A 23,397-nucleotide genomic window follows, 5' to 3' on the forward strand; every position below is an offset into this window, starting at 1 on the left:
TTTTTAAATGATAGGGCATAAGATCTGCTTAAAGCGAACCTGTCGTTTGACTTTTAAGAACCCCTGTCATGTTTGCATATCTGAAGGTTCACACTATTTTTGGTACTTACATGACTTTTAACCTGCACTTTTAGGAGTTTCCCTCTGCACGCTTTATTTGGAGTTCTTCCTGAGGTGATCGGTGGTGGCTACATGTCAGATACTGCTCTCAGTTACTAAAGGAAAATCTGCTCCGTAACTGTCTCTCTTTCACTCAGAAAAAGCCTCATGATCATGCAGGACATATATAGAGAAGTACTGACTGGCACTGATGTGAATAACGTGCTTAGATTTTGATAGAAAGCTCCTGTTCAGTTCCAGAATCAGACTAAGCCTCTGTTTTTGCTCATTCCTTGAAGTCCAGACCACTTCTTAGATGGAGGTAGAGATGCTGTAGCTAGGAGGCTTACACTGTTTAGTTGGCGTATTCTGTTTATATGGCTATTCTATGGCATAAATCACTTCATGGAACTAGCTTTTGACTATCCCTGTTAATGAGAGCGCTCTTTGGAAGAGACTGTCTTGAGGTACTTTGTCTTTATCGGGTCATGCTGGATAAAAATCAAATTAATAATAATTATGATATATATATATATATATATATATATATATATATATATATATATATATAACGAATATATTACTTTTTATTATTTTTCCTATCTGTTCCTATTTGTTTCTTTATGAATGTATTAGTTTATATTTAGAGCCATTTATGTTATTGTGGCCTGGTAGAGACCAGCAGGGGGAATTTGCATGCCAGACCACAGATAGAACATGGTGATATCACATTGAATTGTGTCAAACGTCAAACGCGGCTGTGTTACATCATCTAAATTCATTGTAATTCTCATACTAAACCTGAGGTCCTAGTGTTGACTTGGGAGGGGCTCATACATTTTCAACGGACATCGGACAAGCCGACTATCCTCCCTTTAACCTGCCCCATTACCTTTATTTGTGTCTAGACACAATCTGGAACCACTTCAGAGGCCGGCCTATGAATCTGCTGTTTTAGAGGCCCACAATTTGCTCTTTTCATAAGCAGTGACAGAATCTGCCTTTCTATGACCATATATATGAGTCGGTGAGCGGAGGTGTCACTTTAAATCTGTCAAGGTATTAATGCAGGACAGATCTGTGTGGTGCAGATGGAATTAATCTGCCGCGTGCTTTATACTTACTTAATGCTCGCTATTATGTTAAGTCTGGGGCTTGGCTTGTAATAGTTATGAGAGAAGAAAGCATTCAATGGTGCAGAACTATATTATGTATTTCTAATAATATAATGGCTCCCATCTGTATTACATATGGCCATTATCCTCCTTCAGGAATAGCAATGTAAAGCTGAGGACCGGACTGTGGATAATTAGACCTAGTCTGAATGTCTTTAAAGATGTCTCATGTCCTATGGGCGAGCCAATTGAGATATTTAAAGGGGTTGTCCCATCACAAGGATCCTATCTATACTGCTTGATAATGTGAATGTAAGACTTTTCCTAAATACAACGCTTCAGCAAAACTGCTTTGTTTGTCCACTATCTTACTTTATTCATTTTTTTTTACACATCCCTTGACTTATCTGGTCATAAGTCAAGTGATGTATCTGCTGCTCTGAGGGGGGAGGGAGGAGGGGCTAAGTGCACGGGAGTGAGCCTGGAGGGGGGAAGGGGCCACCAATACAGACCCGGCATTCGCTGTAATAGAGAGGCGGATGCCGGGGAGTGTAGACGCCGGCACAGGTGAAGTCAGCAGCGGCAGGAGCGATGCTGATATTCCGGAGGGGAGGAGGGGGGGCGGAGGAGCGGAATAGCAGCATCGCTCCTGCCGCTGCTGGCTTCACCTGTGCCGGCGTCTACACTCCCCGGCATCCACCTCTCTATTACCGTGGATGCCGGGTCTGTATTACATTGTGAAGGCTGTACGTCCGATGCCTAGTGCATCGGCAGCGCACACGCAGGGCCAGCGGCATAGAAGCGACGACTTCTCGCTGCTGGCTTTGCATATGTAACCCCGCCCACCAATGACGCAACAAAGCCGGAAGACAGAAGAATTTACTGCAGCAAAGAGTGGTGAGTATGCGACGTGGGACAACCCCTTTAAGGCCATTCTGACTTATCACCTCTCCATTGTTCATAACAAAGATCCTGACCTACCCCTTATGTTAGTGATATTCTGGCCACCATATTACTTGTAATCATCCCAGGCATTGTCATTACTTGCTGCCTAAAGTGCCCATACATGTCAGAGATGGCTGCTGGATGCTAACGCCTCTGGTGGTCGCTTATCCCCAGCCAGGATAAAAGGATCAGGCATTGAAAATCAGTGTCCTCCGTTCTTCTTTTCCCCAACAAAATCGGTCAGGGAAGAGTCAGGAGGCCACATGCACATTAGTTGGATGGCTGAACCCAAAAGTCCAACGTATTTGGGGCTAAGAGGAGAAACATGTTTGAATACATGGCAGCAAACGTCTTTGAGTATATGAGTGACAATGACAAGATCAGACAATAATCCCTTTAGTCTTAAAGAGCTGTTGTGTTCCTTCATTCCTTACTGTAACATCTTTGCCTAACATTCTAAGGTTCTCCATATACAGATCTTTGTTGCATTTCGATTAGTGTTGAGCGAACAGTATTCAAAACTATTTGTTGAATACCTCGCTCCCATAGGAATGCGTGGAAGCGGCCGAACACCAAGGGGTTAAGTGCAGCGAAGATTTGCCAGCCGCTAACACGCATTCCTATGGGAGCTAGGTATTCGCCAAATACTATTTGCTCAACACTAATTACGATCAATAGGTTGGATATAGCGAGAATCCATATACTGATCCCTTACAGCAGGATCACACAGCAGAATTTTTGCCCATTCATTTCAATAGGAGTCAGATGTAAAGTAGATGAAAAAATAAGCAAAAATAAAGAATTTTCCTGGGCAGTCTTTCTACAGATTCCCCTGAACTTCCCATCAAAGTGAATCGGAGCAGGAAATCTTTCTGCTGGCGACAGAAATATGTCTGTGGTGGATTTTGTATGGTGGGTCCTGCCACAAACTTTGCCTTGCGGACCCTTTGAGAGCCACAAATTTCTGAAGATATTGCAGAATGTGAAATGAAACAAGGGCTGAGGCCTAGGGGGAGAAACGGGATTCTGTCTTATAGTACTATTAACATCATCTAGTCCTATATTATTATCCATGGGTACTTTTACATGTAAGACCTGGGGGTTATGTTAGTCAGAGATCAGTCTTCTCGAAAAGGTGCTGTGGTCGAAATCAAGCAGGGTAGCTTTAATATCATTTGCACCAGAAATCTGGCATAGATCATCGGTGAACTATACAGCATGCCTCATGTATAACGATGCTTGGGTCTCGTCGTGTATAAGTTGCACCCTCAACCTGGCTCAGGGGCTATGAAGACTGACATAACACTAGTCTTCATCTATATGCCCCATTGAGGGCATTTCTGTAAAGAACGTAAGTGGGCAATCTGGCGTACAAGTGGTCCAAGCATCTTTGGATTAAATTGGGGCCACTTGTTGCACATTGGACTTCTCAAAATGAAACCGAATTATTAAGAGGACAGAACCTGAATAATAATAATAATAATAATAATAATAACATAATTTTGGTGTAACTATTTTGCGCCAGCAGGGAATTGAATAAGCCTTTATAAATTCTTGCCATTGTACCTATTGTAGCATTACTTCACACAGCGGTCTATATCATGACCCTCGTCATTTTGGACTGTATATTGTAGTCCCGGATGAATCTCCAGAAATGTAGAGGGGAAACACTTTGTGACTCCTGCAGTATTATGGATGCTTATAGGCAAAGTGCGATCACTCCTATAGGTCATTTGCTTTATTGTAGTCTATTTTTTTATGTTTTTATTAAATTGCAATGTTATAATAATAATGGTATAAACTAATGTAAAGCTTTACAAAAAAAAAAAAGCCAGATAATATTTCACCCACACGTTTCTACTTTTTGCTCATGGGGAGGAGAAAAAAAATGGCGATTAATTGAAAATGAATAATAATCTCCATCTATCATAAGGAGACCCAAGATACCCAAGATGTCTTGATACATGGGAGCAAAGATATATATGTATACAGTGTATATATATATATATATATATATATATATATATATATATATATGACATGTAAACCTTGGGCCCCTTATTGGATGTCTTAGACTAGTTTTGTATTAGGTTTATAGTCAGTATCGATAGTAAATGTTAAGTTTCAGCACCAGTTGTCTGCTTGTCTTGCCTGGCATTATAGTATCTATCACAGTGATTTCATTTACATTTATAGCCTTGGATCATATATTAGTATGAGACACAATGGTAATGTGCATAGGAATACTTTCTTCTGTAGCCCTGGGAAAGGTGGATAAGTATTTCATTCCATGTGTTTAATAAACTGTAAAGGTCACATATTAGTAGGAATCAGCTGATAGGAGGTCATGTCGGACATTCCCACAAAAAGTTGTCGTGAGATTAGGGATTATGCTATATGTTTATATTCTGGAATTTTCAGACATAATCCTCTACCTTAGTGACTGCAAGAAACAGCATACACTGACACTGTAAGGAATGGCCAAGGACTGGTTAAATTATTATTCTGATTTATTATAGGTAATGTGACTGCGCAGTTATAGAGGGCAATGTGGTAGTCATTCCATGTGTACGGTGGTGTCCCCTGCTATGGGAGCACATTGTCCCTATATTCAGCCAGGCTGAACCACAAGTGGGGGAAAAAAAACCCAGTCCTCAAGCTCAGGGAAGGGGCAGACAGACAACCAAAACACCCCCTCCCCTTTCCTAGCACCCAGCATCTACTGCACCCAAAAACTCCAACCATTTTAATTTTTGAAATTTTCCAGTAGCTGCTGCATTCCCCCCCCCCGGCTTATACTCGAGTCAATAAGTTTCCCAGTTTTTTTTTTTTTTTAAATCTAGATTGTGAGCCCCACATAGAGCTCACAATGTACATTTTTCCCTATCAGTATGTCTTTTTTTGGAATATGGGATGGAAATCCATGCAAACACGGGGAGAACATACAAACTCCTTGCAGATGGTTTTTTGCCCATGGCGGGATTTGAACACCAGGACTCCAGTGTTGCAAGGCTGCAGTGCTAACCACTGAGCCACCGTGTGGCCCCTAAGTTTCCCAGTTTTTTGTGGTAAAATTAGGGGCCTCAGCTTATATTCGGGTCGGCTTATACTCGAGTATATACGGTATATTATACAGTTATTACATAGTGTGTTGCATATTTACTGTCTTAGGAATTGAACACTAATTTTATAATGAATTAGATTCAGAGTTGGGCTGTGGAATAATAGAGGAGTCAGAGGTTTGGCCTACTGAGTCTGCAGCCATGTTATTTCCTTTGTTCTGTTCTGTAATATGGTAGGAATAATGAACTTACCGGAATTGCTGAATTTATTTCACAAACATCACCTAATGGACCCGATTGACGAAAATGAGATTGGTTGGGTTTCCATAAGCCACAGTGCTTTATTTGGCATTTTTTACTGAATCTGTAACAGATGGTATTAGGAGAGCCTCCAACAAAGATGTGAACGCAGCTTTAATTGTAAGTCTCTGTACGTGGCTTCTGTGGTTGTCATTATGGTGGTACTGGATGGATTCATTGTGACTATTATTAAACAGGCTCTCATGCATCTCATGATGACAAACTGGGACTATGCGCCTTGTTAACTATATTCACATCACAGAGGAAGGATTTGCACTTGGGACCCCCTTATATGAGCCAGAATGGAGAGCAAATCTATAAGAGTGGACCCCATTATGGTAGATCCCAGTCATCCTGTATTACATGGATAACCATTTACCATTTATCTGCATCTTCTGCCATGAAACTGCCTGGCCGCCTGCAGCTTTTCCAGGTAAAACCAGCTGTTTGTCAGAATTGGGAGATTATTACCATGCCGTCCACATTTTAGGAAGTTTGATGACAGACTCCCCTTAAGGTGGAGCAGTGATTGTCATTGTGGCTGTTGTGTAATCCTACCTACCTACCTACGATCCTAGATTTTCAAGGGCTACATCCCATCGCTAGGACATTCCATAATTTTATAATTTGTAGGGTTCTGATGTCTGAGACCCATGACAATACATAGAATGAAGGGTCCAGGATGCCTTTGACATTAATTTTCTGCTCACTCTTAGGCTCTATCCACACTACTTCTTGGGTGAGTGTTACCCGTGATCCATGAAAAACTAGCATTTTCTACTATTTCACAGATTGGATAAACCACTCCTTTTTTACGGACTCAACTTTGCCATTGAAAGTCAACAGTTATGTGAATATAGCCTTAACTTTTGCATTAGAGCTTTCAGTCTGACATCTCTTCTACATAGGATTTTGTATGAATAACAGCTTCATAGTTCTTCATATTCTGGCAGAGAATGTATGGTTTTCCTATAGGCAATATTCTAGGAGCATCTTCTTCAACAAAGACCGCTCTGTTCGTTGCAACAAAATGGCTCAAAGAAATTGTATACTGTATTGAGGTGAGGTTTATGCTGTGGTTTTTTAGATGTGGCGGCTCCTTGATATGTGAGTTTATTCTACTGTTTTAGGACTAGTAATAGTCTACTATGGGAGTCATAAGGAAGTTGTACATGAAAGGTCCAGTAGTATAATCATAGCGCTAAAGATTTCCTGACCCTGCGGTGCAGATTTTATTATTTGTTACACTTATATAGGCCTGAAAATGCTCTCGGCACTGATTAGTATCCATAAATGTACCTTTTTACTATGCACTAGGTCATAGTCACATTGTAGTATCAAGCCCTTCAATGTTTGATGTCCTTTGTGGCTGCATGCTACATTGACAGACTATGGGCCCCTACACACGGCGTAAGCACGCCGCTCACTTAGACACGTATACACGTGTCCGAGGGCGGCGCTTCAAAACAGAGCCCATTGATTTCAATGGGAAACGCGCGTATATGTCGATATACGCGCACTTCCCATTGAAATCAATGGGTTCTGTTTTGAAGCGCCGCGATTGGACACGTTTATACGTGTCTAAATTAACGGCGCGCTTACGCCGTGTGAAGGGGCCGTACTACTACTACTACTTTTTGCAATCCATGTCATGTGACCAGGTGACCCTTAGCAGACACATTTACTCAGAAGCTCATGGGCCCCAGTGGAAAATTTGTCCAGGCCCCCACCTGTAATGTATTGTGTATAGTCCCGGTTTCCTCATATTGGAAAGAAACACCTTATGGGCTCTCTAACGCTACTGGACCTTGGTGCAAATCATTCACCGCACCTTGTCAAATTTCACCCCTGCATGTATTATGGCATGTTAAAAGTATCCATCTAGGACATATCATGACTTGATGAGTTTCAAGCACTATCCTATCTTGGTAGTACTTATAGTGATGAGTGTGAAGAGAATACTAGAACTGCAGTATAAGCTGACACACCAGCAGTAGTAGATAAGAAGCAGCCCTCACAATGTAGACGTATATACCATTCCGGTTCTATATAAAGTTTTACCCACTTACAAGATGATTTGTGTTTTTCTACAAATCCAAGTTTCATTCCTTCCATTGAATATAGTAATGGATCCTGTAATATGTCACAAGTAGAAGTTTTTCTGCGGCTCAGATCGGCCCACCTTCATTATCTTGCTCTCCTGACAACTTCTCTTGCTCAATTCCTGACGAAAAACAATCCAGAAATCAGAACCGGTCATGATGAATTACTGTAGTCGTGATTATCTTTTATCCCCTTTGGCCGAACTGTCAGATCATTGGCCCATTACTTCCAGATGATCAACATCCAGATGTTTGGATGCTTTCGCATTTTCAAATCCTCATTAACCCTTCCTGCTTCTTCGCCAGTGGGCCCATTCCCTTTAACACTCATCCTATAATGGACTTTTTTTCCCCAAAAAAGAGTTAATTCTGTGGATAGCTATTCAGGCAGCTTCCTGTGAAGATGTAAGGTCAAGAGCCCTCAGACATAGCCGTTGCATGCTGATTCACCAATGTTATCCTAACACGCCTGCCTTTTTCCTGCACGTCTTGCTGGATATAGTCAAATGTATTATTTTCTATGCAGAATTACTTGGGAGAGGGCAGATATTAGATGTAGTGAACCATTATTTTACGCTGTCTCTGTCCTAGCATGGGTTAAATGAAGGAATGTGCCCAGCCTGGAGCAGTCAGGGAGCCAACACATAAAGACAGAGTCTTGACCCCATTAGCTTGTGTCCCCACAAGCACTAATTGCTCATTAAAAAAGCTTTAATGAACTTGTGCATGAATGCCCGGGTTCTTGAACCTGCTGCTGGCTTCTGCCTCCTCTTTCTGCTGGAGGGAGATGTTTGTTAGATTGGAGATAGGGGGAACTCGAGTACCTGGGGAACTGCTTATCAGAGACCGAATGGCATAGCCTATGCTGGTAAAGGGTTAACCATCTTGTCACTTGCAGTCACCATTGACCCCTTTTCATGTAGGATATCTTTTCTTGGAAATTGAGCATTTCTAGTTGGTCTCCCTTTACATCTCCTAACGTGTATTACCCTAGGATAGGGAGTAAGAATTGAAACGAAAAGGGGTAAAAATGGCTTACCTATGTGGTATACAGCCCCATTATTTTTCCAAGAACCAGATTGGAAAGGGAACAGTCCTGGATGAAGCCAGGACAGACCCAAAAGGGCTTGGAACAAGTCTGAAAACTTAGGATCCCATAGCTGGAACCCCCGCCGATCTACAGAATAGGGGTGAGAAGCCCTCGTTCCTCCTCACTGCATGACCACAGTGAATAGAGCCGTGTTCACATATGCACCCTGCTGCTTCATTCAATGGGGATGACAACAACAGTCAAGTACAGTCAACAGGAACAAGGGGCCCAGGATCCTGATTTTGGGGGTTTAGTGATGAGACCCACAAATCACTGAATATGACCCTGACTCGACAACCAAGGTCAGACAGAGGCCATAAAGATCCTCAGTAAAAAATTACTGATTGAATTCCTATGAAAGTAAATATATAACAAATAATACAACTAATTAATTATATAATATCGGTAACTGTGTATTGTAATTAAAAGTGGGCAAATGTATCAAAACAGGTATGAAGGAAAGTGGCCTAGTTGTCCATGGCAACCACTCATATCCCTGCTTCCATTTTCCAAATTGTCCTTCTAAGGGCTAGTTCATACAGCGGAAACCTTTTCTGCCGTGTGAGTTAACCGTGCGGCTAGCCGCAACAGGAGGCCAATGCAGTGCACCAGCAATCGGGAGCGAGTCTTGCACCGCGGATACTGCGGCTGAGTCAGCTGAAAAAATTGCTAGCGGGGAAAAAAAGTGAGCCTTTTTTGCAGGCGGATTTTGAGTCTGGATTCCGTGTCAAAAAGCGCCTGCAAAAACGTCCGTGTGAACATATCCTAAACTGGCACTTTTAGGGTTATTATTAGGGTCTAAAACTCCTAGGTGACACCTAATATTCTTATAACACAGAGTGGGTGTTATATTAATCCACATATAACACACATTTGTGGAAATTTTTAATTGATACGTCTATAGACAGTGGCGTAACTACCGGGGTAGCAGGGGTAGTGGGTGCCACAGGGCCCAGGACATTAGGGGCACGGCGACAGCTGCTACCCATGTGGTGTTTTTTTTTCTTAATAGGCCGTTACCGGTTGGAGTTACTGCAGCCGGTAACGGGCCCTATTTACTTACTGATCCTGGCAGGGACCGGAATCAGTAAGTGATGCCGCGGGCCCCACAAGTACTATTATACTCGGGGGTCTTTACAGACCCCCGAGTATAATGATTGGAGGCCCGGGAGAGGTAAGGGAACATAACAAACACTGTTACTTACCTCTCCATGCTCTGTACAGGCATCATTGTATGACGTCCCTGACGTCACTTGGCCCGCACAATGGAAGACTGCAGCGGAGCCAGAGATTGGTGAGTAACAGTGCTTTTTCATGTTTGTATCCCCTCTTGGGTCTCCGATTATTATACTCTAGGGTCTGAGTGTTTACACATAGAGATAACAGAAGTGGCTGAGATAAGCTGCTGTAAGAGCAGTGCATTATAGTATGTGAACATAAATTCATAACAGTCGTGAAGCCATGTCATTTACCGGGATAAAAAGTAGCCTATATTTTAATCGAGGTTACAAACTATCTATGTGCCAAATTTCATTTCAATCCGTTCAGCCGTTTTTGCGTGATCAAGGAACAAACATCCAAGCACACAAACATCTAAACTTTCACATTTATAATATTAGTAGGATGACTAAGAGGTTCAGCAGCAGCTGAAGTCTTCTTATAAAAAAGCTATAATAAAATCTATAAAATTTAAAGAATATTTGAAGTCGTCTTTGCGTTCCAGGATCTTTATAAATGCACTTGCCTAGGTTCTGATAATGTATTAGGTTTCCTTGCAATTTTATACTCAAAATATCAGGATAAATTGAACAAAATGACAAATTCAACTCCGCTACACAGGACAGTTGGACCTTCCAACTCTTTAATCCCAATGTATATGTCTATCTTTTATATGTGTAACATACATTTATAGGAATTTTCTAATGGTTCATCAGAGCAGTCTTCTTCATCTTATGTGATACTACAATATCCAGCATGCTGGGAGTTGTAGTTTTGCCGCATCTACACAATCATAGTGTGGAGACCATTGCAATAGGTAAATCCCAGAACACTACACAATGCTTCAAAAAAGGGAAGTCCTTCTAGGTGCCCTCTTCATCGCCATACAATGTTATTTCCTTTGCACTGTTATTTTAAGAGGTTGCTGCCCCTGCTGAATTCCATTTTCAGTTCCAGCTGAATTTTCCGGGACCCCTGACCCAGCATTGTGATTTTCTGTAATGACAGGAAGTAGGATAAGTGCTGGCACTTGTAAAACTCCACCTACATTGAGTGCAAGTTCCTGTAATAAAGGACCATTCAATGTATGTTTGGACCCAAAGTTAAGGGACAATTCCTTTCTTCCCGTTCCATAATCATCTCTCTCACCGCCAACTACACTGAAATAATGGCGGAGTGATAATATCACAGTGACACGTGATGATCATTGCTGCTAGCGTCAGTTCTGGATGTGCCAAAAATGTCATTTTCTGCTAACTGGAAAGATTTATATGTCTATCGAAGGCTATTTTTTTTCCTGATTTGTAGTGCATATGAACTAAGCGTAGACAAATAGTAGTATTGGTATGGATGAATACCAGGATCTCTCAGAGACACCCAGAAATCACTCAAAACACAGTTAGAGGTATATGGGTGCATTTATTAACCCATTAATAGCACTAACAGACCTTTTTTTCTAAAAAAAACAAACATTTTTTGCCCAGAAAACCAGTTTAACCACTTCCCGACCACCCATTGGGTTTTTACATCCGGAAGGTGGTTGTCTAGATCTGCAAGGACGTACGGCTACATCCAAGCAGATTTCAGAAGCTGCACGAAATTGCACAGCTGCTGAAACCGGGAGCCGGCTGTAACTTCAGCCATAGGTCCCAGAGAGAAGCGGTCCCAAGCTGAGGGATGCTATAATGTGCATGTACTATGATAGGTCCTGAGCCCTAATAGGATATTCCTTTAAGGAAATGCATAAATAGCAACACCCTACCATGTTATCAGAAATGCCCCATCCAGTGCTCCAGGACTACTTACCCTAGGAAACCCATATTCTGCATGTACAACCACTAGGCTACAGGAAAGCAATAGAAAAGGAGCGAGTAAGTGTGGGATCTGATATTATGCAGTTCCCTAGTGTATATTTTTTATCTGCTACATTGTAGCTTTTCTGCATTTGTTGTTTCTAGTTGGTAAATTGTTGCATAAAACATCGCTCTCATTATATTGTACTGTATATCATGGTTGCTGGAATGAGAATAGCATGCAGATGTATGTGCTGGTGCAAGCTATGTGTGACTTGTGGGGAAAATTGTGTTGTTCCGTATGTCTTATAAAACATATGAGAATTTTGGCTGTGTAAAGCCGGGTTCAGTCCAGTCCTTTGAACTATAACAAGAAGTCATGAGCCAAACACTCAATAGCACGTTACTGAGCCAACACTACACATTCCCCATACACAAGGGCTATATCTTGTCTGCTGAGTCTATATGAGGCCGGCTATAGGTTATCATTAATCATCTGTGCTATGTCATGGCTATTAAAAGTAATTATTATGTCTGTGGAACTAACACAATGGTCTGACTGCTCCATTGTAATACCTATTAGGTTTAGCATTCAGGACTGTATACAGTAGTATGGTCAGAGTTACTGTGCTATGTATATGTAGATGGCACTAGGTGACTCCTGTGGATCATATATGAGAGCCATATGGGATACAGTGGGATCATTACGGTATGCACAATGTAAGACATTATCTCATGCCTGGTGACACATGTATAAAAGATAACTTGAATATCAGCAGTATAAAGAAAACTGCCCTTCTGGTGGCAAATATATATATATTGGTCTAGGGTGAGCATAGCGTTTATGAGGATACTAACTTGGAGTCCCACCAACTCTAAAGAGGATAGGATACCACCATTGAGAGTACAACTTACTTGACCACATCTCTACAAGATACAGTCCTATGAAAAAGTTTGGGCACCCCTGTTAATCTTAATCATTTTTAGTTCTAAATATTTTGGTGTTTGCAGCAGCCATTTCAGTTTGATATATCTAATAACTGATGGACACAGTAATATTTCAGGATTGAAATGAGGTTTATTGTACTAACAGAAAATGTGCAATATGCATTAAACCAAAATTTGACCGGTGCAAAAGTATGGGGACCTCAACAGAAAAGTGACATTAATATTTAGTACATCCTCCTTTTGCAAAGATAACAGCCTCTAGTCGCTTCCTGTAGCTTTTAATCAGTTCCTGGATCCTGGATAAAGGTATTTTGGACAAACAATTCAAGTTCAGTTAAGTTAGATGGTCGCCGAGCATGGACAGCCCGCTTCAAATCATCCCACAGATGTTCAATGATATTCAGGTCTGGGGACTGGGATGGCCATTCCAGAACATTGTAATTGTTCCTCTGCATGAATGCCTGAGGATTTGGAGCGGTGTTTTGGATCATTGTCTTGCTGAAATATCCATCCCCGGCGTAACTTCAACTTCGTCACTGATTCTTGAACATTATTCTCAAGAATCTGCTGATACTGAGTGGAATCCATGCGACCCTCAACTTTAACAAGATTCCCGATGCCGGCATTGGCCACACAGCCCCAAAGCATGATGGAACCTCCACCAAATTTTACAGTGGGTAGCATGTGTTTTTCTTGGAATGCTGTTTCTTTTTGGACGCCATGCATAACGCCTTTTTTTATAACCAAACAACTCAATTTTTGTTTCCAAAATGAAGCTGCCTTGTCCAAATGTGCTTTTTCATACCTCAGGCAACTCTATTTGTGGCGTACATGCAGAAACGGCTTCTTTCTCATCACTCTCCCATACAGCTTCTATTTGTGCAAAGTGTGCTGTATAGTTGACCGATGCACAGTGACACCATCTGCAGCAAGATGATGCTGCAGCTCTTTGGAGGTGGTCTGTGGATTGTCCTTGACTGTTCTCACCATTCTTCTTCTCTGCCTTTCTGATATTTTTCTTGGCCTGCCACTTCTGGGCTTAACAAGAACTGTCCCTGTGGTCTTCCATTTCCTTACTATGTTCCTCACAGTGGAAACTGACAGGTTAAATCTCTGAGACAGCTTTTTGTATCCTTCCGCTGAACAACTATGTTGAACAATCTTTGTTTTCAGATCATTTGAGAGTTGTTTTGAGTAGCCCATGATGCCACTCTTCAGAGGAGATTCAAATAGTAGAACAACTTGCAATTGGCCACCTTAAATACCTTTTCTCATGATTGGATACACCTGGCTATGAAGGTCAAAGCTCACTGAGGTTACAAAACCAATTTTGTGCTTCAGTAAGTCAGTAAAAAGTAGTTAGGAGTATTCAAATCAATAAAATGATAAGGGTGCCCATACTTTTGCACCGGTCAAATTTTGGTTTAATGCATATTGCGCATTTTCTGTTAGTACAATAAACCTCATTTCAATCCTGAAATATTACTGTGTCCATCAGTTATTAGATATATCAAACTGAAATGGCTGTTGCAAACACCAAAATATTTAGAACTAAAAATGATTAAGATTAATAGGGGTGCCCAAACTTTTTCATAGGACTGTATGTCCGCTTGATACGGCGCTGTTCTTATGTATTTGCCCTTGACTCACTGTGTTATAGCTGGTTATTATTAAAGGTGAAGATTTGATTATATTAGTATATTAGTGTCTTCAGTTCTGACTTCTGTGAATATTTGATATTATGTTATATATTCAGCTAATAGATTTTCTACCTCTTCTTCTTTTACAGGATCCTCAGCAATAATAAGATTACTATATTGAAGAATAGCTCATTTTATGGACTTGTGGACCTGGAGAGGCTGTAAGTAGTAGGTTGTCATCTTTATACATCACATACTGTGTGTCAAATAAAAGACGTCTATTAGAGATGAGCAAACACTGTTCGGATCAGCCGATCTGAACAGCACGCTCCCATAGAAATGAATGGAATCACCTGTGACGCTGACTTTGCCGGTGGCAGGCCGGCGTCACAGGTGCTTCCATTCATTTCTATGGGAGCGTGCTGTTCGGATCGGCTGATACGAACAGTTTTCGCTCGTCTCTAACGTCTATGACTACAACCCAATATATCAACTCAGCCCTGGAGATAGGCAGTTTAGGATCACCTGAATCAAATGGTATTTTGGTGCTTTTTCTGTTGTAAAATTCAGTTTTCTCAATATGCAAACGAGCTCTTTGGAGCAACAGTGTTGCTCCAAATGCCCTGATTACTTCTCAATTTTTCCCTTCCCCGACTCCTGTTCCGTTTTCTACTCCTTTATAAATGGCTGACAGCCATGGTCAATCAAAAGCAGTAAAGATCCTCTAATTCATTAAAAAGCTATTATTTGATTGCTATAATAATAATAATAATAATAATAATTATTATTATTATTATTATTATTATTATTAGTTAAGAGAGGAATAGAGATTGTCTTGTTCAAAAGTTTTAGACAATTGCTGCAAAGTAAGAATGCTTTCAGAAATAGAAGTGTTAATAGTTTAATTGTCAAGTAACAAAATGAAATGAATGAACAAAAGAGAAATGAAAATCCCATCAATATTTGGTGTAACCTTTGCCCTTGGAGGAGGAATCCTAGAAGTGATGATATGGCCTACACAGAACCCTGATCTCAATATCATCCAGTCTGTCTGGGATTACATGAAGGGACAGAAGGATTGGAGCAAGCCTACATCCACAGAAGATCTGTGCTTAGTTCTCCAAGATGGCGGGAACAACCTCCCTGCCAACATATGTCAATATTCACAATATCTGTAAAGCATTGCGGAATGTGATGGTGCTGTATAAGGGAATAGGGATGGAAATGATGATAGATAGATAGATAGATAGATAGATAGATAGATAGATAGATAGATAGATAGAGAGATATTAGTTAGATAGATAGACAGAGAGATATTAGATAGATAGATATTAGATAGATAGTTATTAGATAGATAGATAGATAGATAGATATGTAGATAGATAGTTATTCGATAGATAGATAGATAGATAGATAGATAGATATTAGATAGATAGACAGAGAGATATATTAGATAGATAGATAGATAGATAGATAGATAGATAGATAGATAGATAGGAGATAGATAGATATACAGAGATATTAGTTAGATAGATAGATAGATAGATAGATAGATAGATAGATAGATAGATAGATAGATAGATAGATAATAGCTAAATATTATAGAGGTTGGAGAAAAAGTCTGAAGCCCCACTAGATTACTCCAACCGTTTATGGGACCGTCAAGTCCATAACAGAGCACGGTCTGTGGGAACATAAATGCAGCAGAAAATATTATAAATGATGGAAAGATCAAGTTGGACATTAGGGCTTGAGAAAAGGACCAGTACTAGACTTGACATCTTGCCAGTATGTATACCACACTATGAAGACTTTGTTCCAGAAATCTGTAGTAGTAGACGACATAAATCTCCCTCCTCTATAAACACCAGGACCAGTCTCCTATAGAATACCCTCCTTTTTCTCGGATGACTTTGCTCTCATTTATAAGAATATTGGTCCAGGATTGTAAATGCTGATTACAGTCCCGTAATGCGGGTTATTCCCAAAAGTGTCCTTGTAACTCTTCCTCCGATGGGAAACACTTGTTAACACTGAACTATTCATTCACCCTGTAAATGTGGCTTCTCATGGTAAGCCTGAGAACGTGATGGAGGACCTGCATGATGTTGGAATCTCCACACACGGAGTTAATTGTTTGTATCATCAGTGCCTGCACTGTACTGCCTGCTGGGGCACCAGAACAGATCCCTCTTATCTGCCAGCAATAGGAATCTTTATAGCCTGACCGCCTGTAATGAGACCAAGATTTATAGCAGAGCTGTGGCTTATATGTATTTATGCAGAAATTGGGGAAAGCAGAAGGCTTATTTTGTCCCTTAGAGCCAGAGGGAGCCCAGTTATAGGTTCCAGCTGCAAGATCAGGGGGCGGGAAGGGTAATTTTGTTTGATGTATGAAGTGAAGTGTCTAAGGGGTAGCATGCCAACAACCCTCCACAGCCATAATCACACAGGGCTCTATTAAGCTACAAGCATTCCTGCAATGGCTTCAAAACAGATTTTTTTTTCTTCTGAATTTGAGACAGAAAATATTGAGTAACATTGTAAATAGTTTGAAATCTGTTTTCTTCTCCATTCATGTCCAAATTCAGAATTGTGCTGCTTTTCTTGTATTGTGGTAGCTCAGATGTCAGTAAGGTTCTGTTCACATCACGTTCAGAGCCTTCGTTTGGCATACACACTGGAAAAAAGCACCTGGAATATATCCTAAATGTATTTATAGGGCCGCATTCACATGAGGGAGGCCAAAAGTATGCTCTTATGTTGTCATTTGGGCTGGTATGTGTCAGTATACTGTTCCTGTATAGAGATGAGTGAGTACTATTCGAAACTCCAGTTTCAAATAGCACGCACCCATAGGAATGAATGGACGCAGCCGGCATGCAGGGGGTTAAGCAGCCGGCCGCCGGCAAAGTCTGTGTGCCGCCACTTCCATTCACTCCTATGGGTGCGTGCTAACATGTCTTAGGCTAAAGCCCCATGTTGCAGAAACACAGCTTTTTTTGTTGCAGATTTTGTTGCGCTTTTTTGAGCTAAAGCCAGGAGTGGATTGAGCAGAAGGGAGAAGTATAAGAGCTTCGTACATATTTCCATTTCCTTTGTAGATATTCTTGGCTTGGACTCAAAAACCGCAGCAAAATCTGCGACAAAAAAAAAAGCTGCGTTTCTGCAACGTGAGGCCTCAGCCTTATCCTTTCATTGGAGTTATACATCAGAAAATCCTCCCAATGTCCCAAGGCTCAAAACATGATATAAGAAAAGCTTCAGAATGTTAGACCCAGTTCACATCTGCGTTCGGTATACCTTTCGGGAAGTCCGCTTGAACGCATTAAAAAGCGGTTATCAGAGAAACCACATGGACCTCATAGACTATAATGGGGTCCATGAGTTTACTGCGCGAATCATCCATTGATTCACGCAGAAAACACACAGACCCCATTATAGTCTTTGGGATCTGTGTGGTTTCTCTGCTAGCCATTTTTTAAAGTAGATTATGAGCCCCATATAGGGATCACAATGTATATTTTTTTTCCTATCAGTATGTCTTTGTAGAATGGGAGGAAATCCATGCAAACACGGGGAGAACACACAAACTCCTTGGAGATGTTGTTCCAGGTGGGATTGGAACCCAAGACTCCAGCACTTCAAGTTTGCAGCTCTAACCACTGAGCCACCGTGTTGCCCAGGGTTGTTTTTCTTACTGGGTACAATATAACTGCTTTTCATCTTATTTGGTGGATCTGGCTGATCCAGTCTACAGAAGTGACGTACGTACCATTTACTAACTAGAGATGAGCGAACACTAAAATGTTCGAGGTTCGAAATTCGATTCGAACAGCCGCTCACTGTTCGAGTGTTCGAATGGGTTTCGAACCCCATTATAGTCTATGGGGAACATAAACTCGTTAAGGGGGAAACCCAAATTCGTGTCTGGAGGGTCACCAAGTCCACTATGACACCCCAGGAAATGATACCAACACCCTGGAATGACGCTGGGACAGCAGGGGAAGCATGTCTGGGGGCATAAAAGTCACTTTATTTCATGGAAATCCCTGTCAGTTTGCGATTTTCGCAAGCTAACTTTTCCCCATAGAAATGCATTGGCCAGTGCTGATTGGCCAGAGTACGGAACTCGACCAATCAGCGCTGGCTCTGCTGGAGGAGGCGGAGTCTAAGATCGCTCCACACCAGTCTCCATTCAGGTCCGACCTTAGACTCCGCCTCCTCCAGCAGAGCCAGCGCTGATTGGCCGAATTCCGTACTCTGGCCAATCAGCGCTGGCCAATGCATTCTATTAGCCCGATGAAGTAGAGCTGAATGTGTGTGCTAAGCACACACATTCAGCACTGCTTCATCACGCCAATACAATGCATTAGCCAGTGGTGATTGGCCAGAGTACGGAATTCGGCCAATCAGCGCTGGCTCTGCTGGAGGAGGCGGAGTCTAAGGTCGGACCTGAATGGAGACTGGTGTGGAGCGATCTTAGACTCCGCCTCCTCCAGCAGAGCCAGCGCTGATTGGCCGAATTCCGTACTCTGGCCAATCAGCGCTGGCCAATGCATTCTATTAGCCAGATGAAGTAGAGCTGAATGTGTGTGCTAAGCACACACATTCAGCACTGCTTCATCACGCCAATACAATGCATTAGCCAGTGCTGATTGGCCAGAGTACGGAATTCGGCCAATCAGCGCTGGCCAATGCATTCTATTAGCCCGATGAAGTAGAGCTGAATGTGTGTGCTAAGCACACACATTCAGCACTGCTTCATCACGCCAATACAATGCATTAGCCAGTGCTGATTGGCCAGAGTACGGAATTCGGCCAATCAGCGCTGGCTCTGCTGGAGGAGGCGGAGTCTAAGGTCGGACCTGAATGGAGACTGGTGTGGAGCGATCTTAGACTCCGCCTCCTCCAGCAGAGCCAGCGCTGATTGGTCGAGTTCCGTACTCTGGCCAATCAGCGCTGGCCAATGCATTCTATTAGCCCGATGAAGTAGAGCTGAATGTGTGTGCTTAGCACACACATTCAGCTCTACTTCATCAGGCTAATAGAATACATTGGCCAATCAGCGCTGGCCAATGCATTCTATTAGCTTGATGAAGCAGAGTGTGCACAAGGGTTCAAGCGCACCCTCGGCTCTGATGTAGCAGAGCTGAGGGTGCACAAGGGTTCAAGCGCACCCTCGGCTCTCCTACATCAGAGCCGAGGGTGCGCTTGAACCCTTGTGCACACTCTGCTTCATCAAGCTAATAGAATGCATTGGCCAGCACTGATTGGCCAGAGTACGGAATTCGGCCAATCAGCGCTGGCCAATGCATCCCTATGGGAAAAAGTTTATCTCACAAAAATCACAATTACACACCCGATAGAGCCCCAAAAAGTTATTTTTAATAACATTCCCCCCTAAATAAAGGTTATCCCTAGCTATCCCTGCCTGTACAGCTATCCCTGTCTCATAGTCACAAAGTTCACATTCTCATATGACCCGGATTTGAAATCCACTATTCGTCTAAAATGGAGGTCACCTGATTTCGGCAGCCAATGACTTTTTCCAATTTTTTTCAATGCCCCCGGTGTCGTAGTTCCTGTCCCACCTCCCCTGCGCTGTTATTGGTGCAAAAAAGGCGCCAGGGAAGGTGGGAGGGGAATCGAATTTTGGCGCACTTTACCACGCGGTGTTCGATTCGATTCGAACATGGCGAACACCCTGATATCCGATCGAACATGTGTTCGATAGAACACTGTTCGCTCATCTCTATTACTAACCAGACAGACATTTGTGGCTAGAATTATTAACTCTTCTTTATTTTCTCAGCATATAATGGTTACAGTGTTTTTAGCCATGTCTGGTGAGCACATTGTGCACTGTACATTATGCAATGCTTAGAACCGGAAGGGGATTAAGACGTAGCATCCAGACTCCTTGTCTTCTTCTCTCCAGGACATTATTATTTCCTAAGTGGCACCAGATTCTTAGGTATCCCCAGCACACTTCTTGGCAAGGGTTAAGTGTAGGCGTTTCATTTAGAACTGTGAAACCTCAATAAAGAAGAGAAGACAAACACGCTACTGGACCAACCAGCGGCCTATCGTCGTCGCGCTACCGTTTCTCTAATACACAGCATGCAGTCAGCTTGATGGTATGGAAACCGCCTGGAAGTTGTCCCAGAGACTCCAGCATCATTAAAACCACTTGTGAGGGGAGAATCAGGCCTGAGGCGCTAGCAGCATGCATGTCACCAACTCATTTATAGGGATTTATTGGGATCTGCTCTGTGGTCAAGGATATCTATGGTTAAGAGGTCATCGGCCCATGATGACCTTTCCAGACTATATAAATGGATGGAGCCCTGATAATCTGCATTTGCAGACGTTAAAGCTATAAATATAAATTGCTTTCTGGTTTAGCTTCTTGTCATTTCAGCTTTTAACCCTTTTTACTATCGTCTTGAATTCATTCGAGTCTGCTTTACAGATGTAGTGTTATCTACGGTAGTTCTTCACAGTTCTTCTAGACCAGCTGGAGATTGCACAATCGTGCTGCTTGCTTATATTTTTGATGTATATTTCCATTGTCTGTGATTTAGAAAGCTGGCGAGACATATCACACCCCCAAGAAGTGTCTATATCTAGAATGAGTATATGAAACCCGCAAGAAGTGTCTATATCTAGAAGGAGTATATGACTACTGTGGATTTTTCTAAGCAAGTGATTTCTAGGAATGGTTTATGTCAAGTCCTTTCAAGTCTCAACCCTTTACTTTCTTGGCAGATCCCCTGGGTGTTTAGGATCTTGAGTTTTGTCAAGAGGTGATGTTTTATTATCTTACAGTTTCAGGTCCACTTATAACAGGATGTTATAGACACTCGTACATCTGCTCAAGGCATAAAAAATTCTGGTTTCACTCAAGTTAAAGCGTTTTTCCTGGCAAATGATGTTCATGACCTATTTTAAGGCTAGGGCATCAATGTCAGATTGTCAGGGGTCTGAGACATGGGACTCCCAATGATCAGCTGTTCTCAGCAGCCATTATGTGGAGGAAAGAGCCAAAAACTGGCTGTATTAAAGGGATTCTACCATTAAAAAATTTTCTTTTCTAGGTAACACGCCAGAATAGCCTTTAGAAAAGCTATTCATCTCCTACCTTTGGAAGTGATCTCCGGCACGCCGTTCGTTCAAAATACCGGTTTGTACCGGTATGCTAATTAGTTCTTTCGCAGCGATGGGGGCGTCCCCATTGCTGCTCAAAAACCAACTCCAGCGCCGCCTCTATCTTCTTCTGCATCCTCCCCTTCCTTCTTCGGCTTGACGTCGGACGCCTGCGCAGTACGCTCTGTTCGGCGAACTTGCGGTGTTGGCACTATGGACGCGGGCATGCGCAGTACTTTCACCGAAGTTCGCCGAACAGAGCGTACTGCGCAGACGTCCGACGTCAAGCTGAAGAAGGAAGGGGAGGATGCAGAAGAAGACAGAGGCGGCGCTGGAGTCTGTTTTCGAGCAGTAATGGGGACGCCCCCATCGCATCTCCTGCACTGGGGGACGCCACCATCGTTGTGAGAGAGCTAATTAGCATACCGGTACAAACCGGTATTTCGAACGAACGGCGCGGCGGAGATCACTTCCAAAGGTAGGAGACGAATAGCCTTTCTAAAGGCTATTCCGACGTGTTACCTAGAAAAAAAAAGGTTTTTAATGGTAGAATCCCTTTAAGTTACTGCAGTTTTGCTTCCATTCACTAGTATAGGAGTTCAGTTGCAGAAACATAGCGAAGCCACTATACAGAGAACAGAGCTATCTGCTTTTATCTTTTCTCTCCAGATAGTGTGTGCTGAGAACTTCTGATTGGCGAGGGTCATAGCTGTTGGACCTCTGCCAACCTTGGATTGATGACTTATCCTAAGGATAGGTAATGAGTTTTGTTTGCAAAATCATAAGATTTGGGCTGAACACCATATTTATGAAGCCCCTTTTGCTATGAATGCATCTCAAAATGTTTTGTTCTCCACCTATTATTCGACTGTCTTTTGATGGAATAAGAAGCCAACTGATATGCTATTAAGATAGTTGCCAACTGGCCCAGATTTGCCAAGACTGTCTTGAATATTTGGAAACAGTTTTGGAAAATACAGGCATGTTCCAGCCCAAACAATGACCGTGCTTCCGGAACAGTGGACAGTTAGCCTCACTCAGTTTAGACCAAAATGTGATGTGCTTTGAATAAAATGTTGCTGCTTTCTGTCTGAAAGAGTTCTTTAAATTTCCTGCCTCTAGGTGTCTCCCTCCTAGCTACTTTGCAGTTCACTCTCTGTTACTAGGGAAGTCCTGTCCATAAATAAAAGAAGGCTTCACAGTGACTGGCAGGAAGAGGGACTGTTCTCTCTTCATACAGTGAATGGAGAGGGGAGGGGTTGATTATCCTCCACAAACGTTTGTAAACTGCTTTCTCTGTGCACTGAACTGAATATTCTGTGCAGCTCACATCATACAATATAAGAATTGTCTTCTATGTGCTTGTATGTACTGCTGGCTGCTTGTGTAATTACAGATGAAATATTATTCACAGACAGCAAGCAGGTTTCCCCTGACTGTGCTCATAGATTGCTCTTTTCCTGTGAAGGGATCTTTTTAACTGCATCATACCTGCATGTATTTGCCCTATATTTGCAGTTCAGTGCTCCTAGATCTTCTATAATATGGTCACTTGGGCTTTTTTTAGCTGTTTGCATGTGTACAGTTACTTCTCGCAGAATTACCTATAAACAGTTTTAGTTATATGGATAGGGAAGGGGGGCAGCCTGATCCTTAGGCTGGTCTTACATGACTGTAATGCTTTTTTAAACTGCCGCACTCGCCATAGAGTTCTATGGGCGAGTCCGTGCAGTGCCGTGAATTGTGGCCATTATGGACATGTTCTAAAAAGTGCGGACCTCGGTTGCAGCCTGGCACACCATGGATAAAATATCCGGTGGTGTACGAGGCCGCATTGAGTATAATGTGTCCGCAAATGGTCCGCAATTGAAAACCCTCAATTGCGGACCATTTGCGGTCTTAAACTACGGTCGTGTAAGACCAGCCTTACTATGCA

At 42.2% G+C, this 23,397-nt stretch overlaps 1 protein-coding gene across 2 annotated transcripts in view; it reads left to right on the forward strand.

The window, feature by feature from the left end:
- ADGRA2 (adhesion G protein-coupled receptor A2) overlaps positions 1 to 23,397 on the forward strand; it is a 128,777-nt gene that overhangs the window by 50,029 nt on the left and 55,351 nt on the right. The window contains exon 2 of one of the 2 annotated variants that reach the window (XM_075273132.1): positions 14,462 to 14,533. In XM_075273132.1, the coding sequence (XP_075129233.1) occupies positions 14,462 to 14,533 (72 nt within the window). Of the gene's footprint in view, positions 1 to 14,461; positions 14,541 to 23,397 lie in introns of those variants that run through there. The other variant, XM_075273133.1, reaches the window with a different exon arrangement.

This window comes from Leptodactylus fuscus, chromosome 5 (assembly GCF_031893055.1).
Source record: "Leptodactylus fuscus isolate aLepFus1 chromosome 5, aLepFus1.hap2, whole genome shotgun sequence".
Lineage (NCBI taxonomy): Eukaryota > Metazoa > Chordata > Amphibia > Anura > Leptodactylidae > Leptodactylus > Leptodactylus fuscus.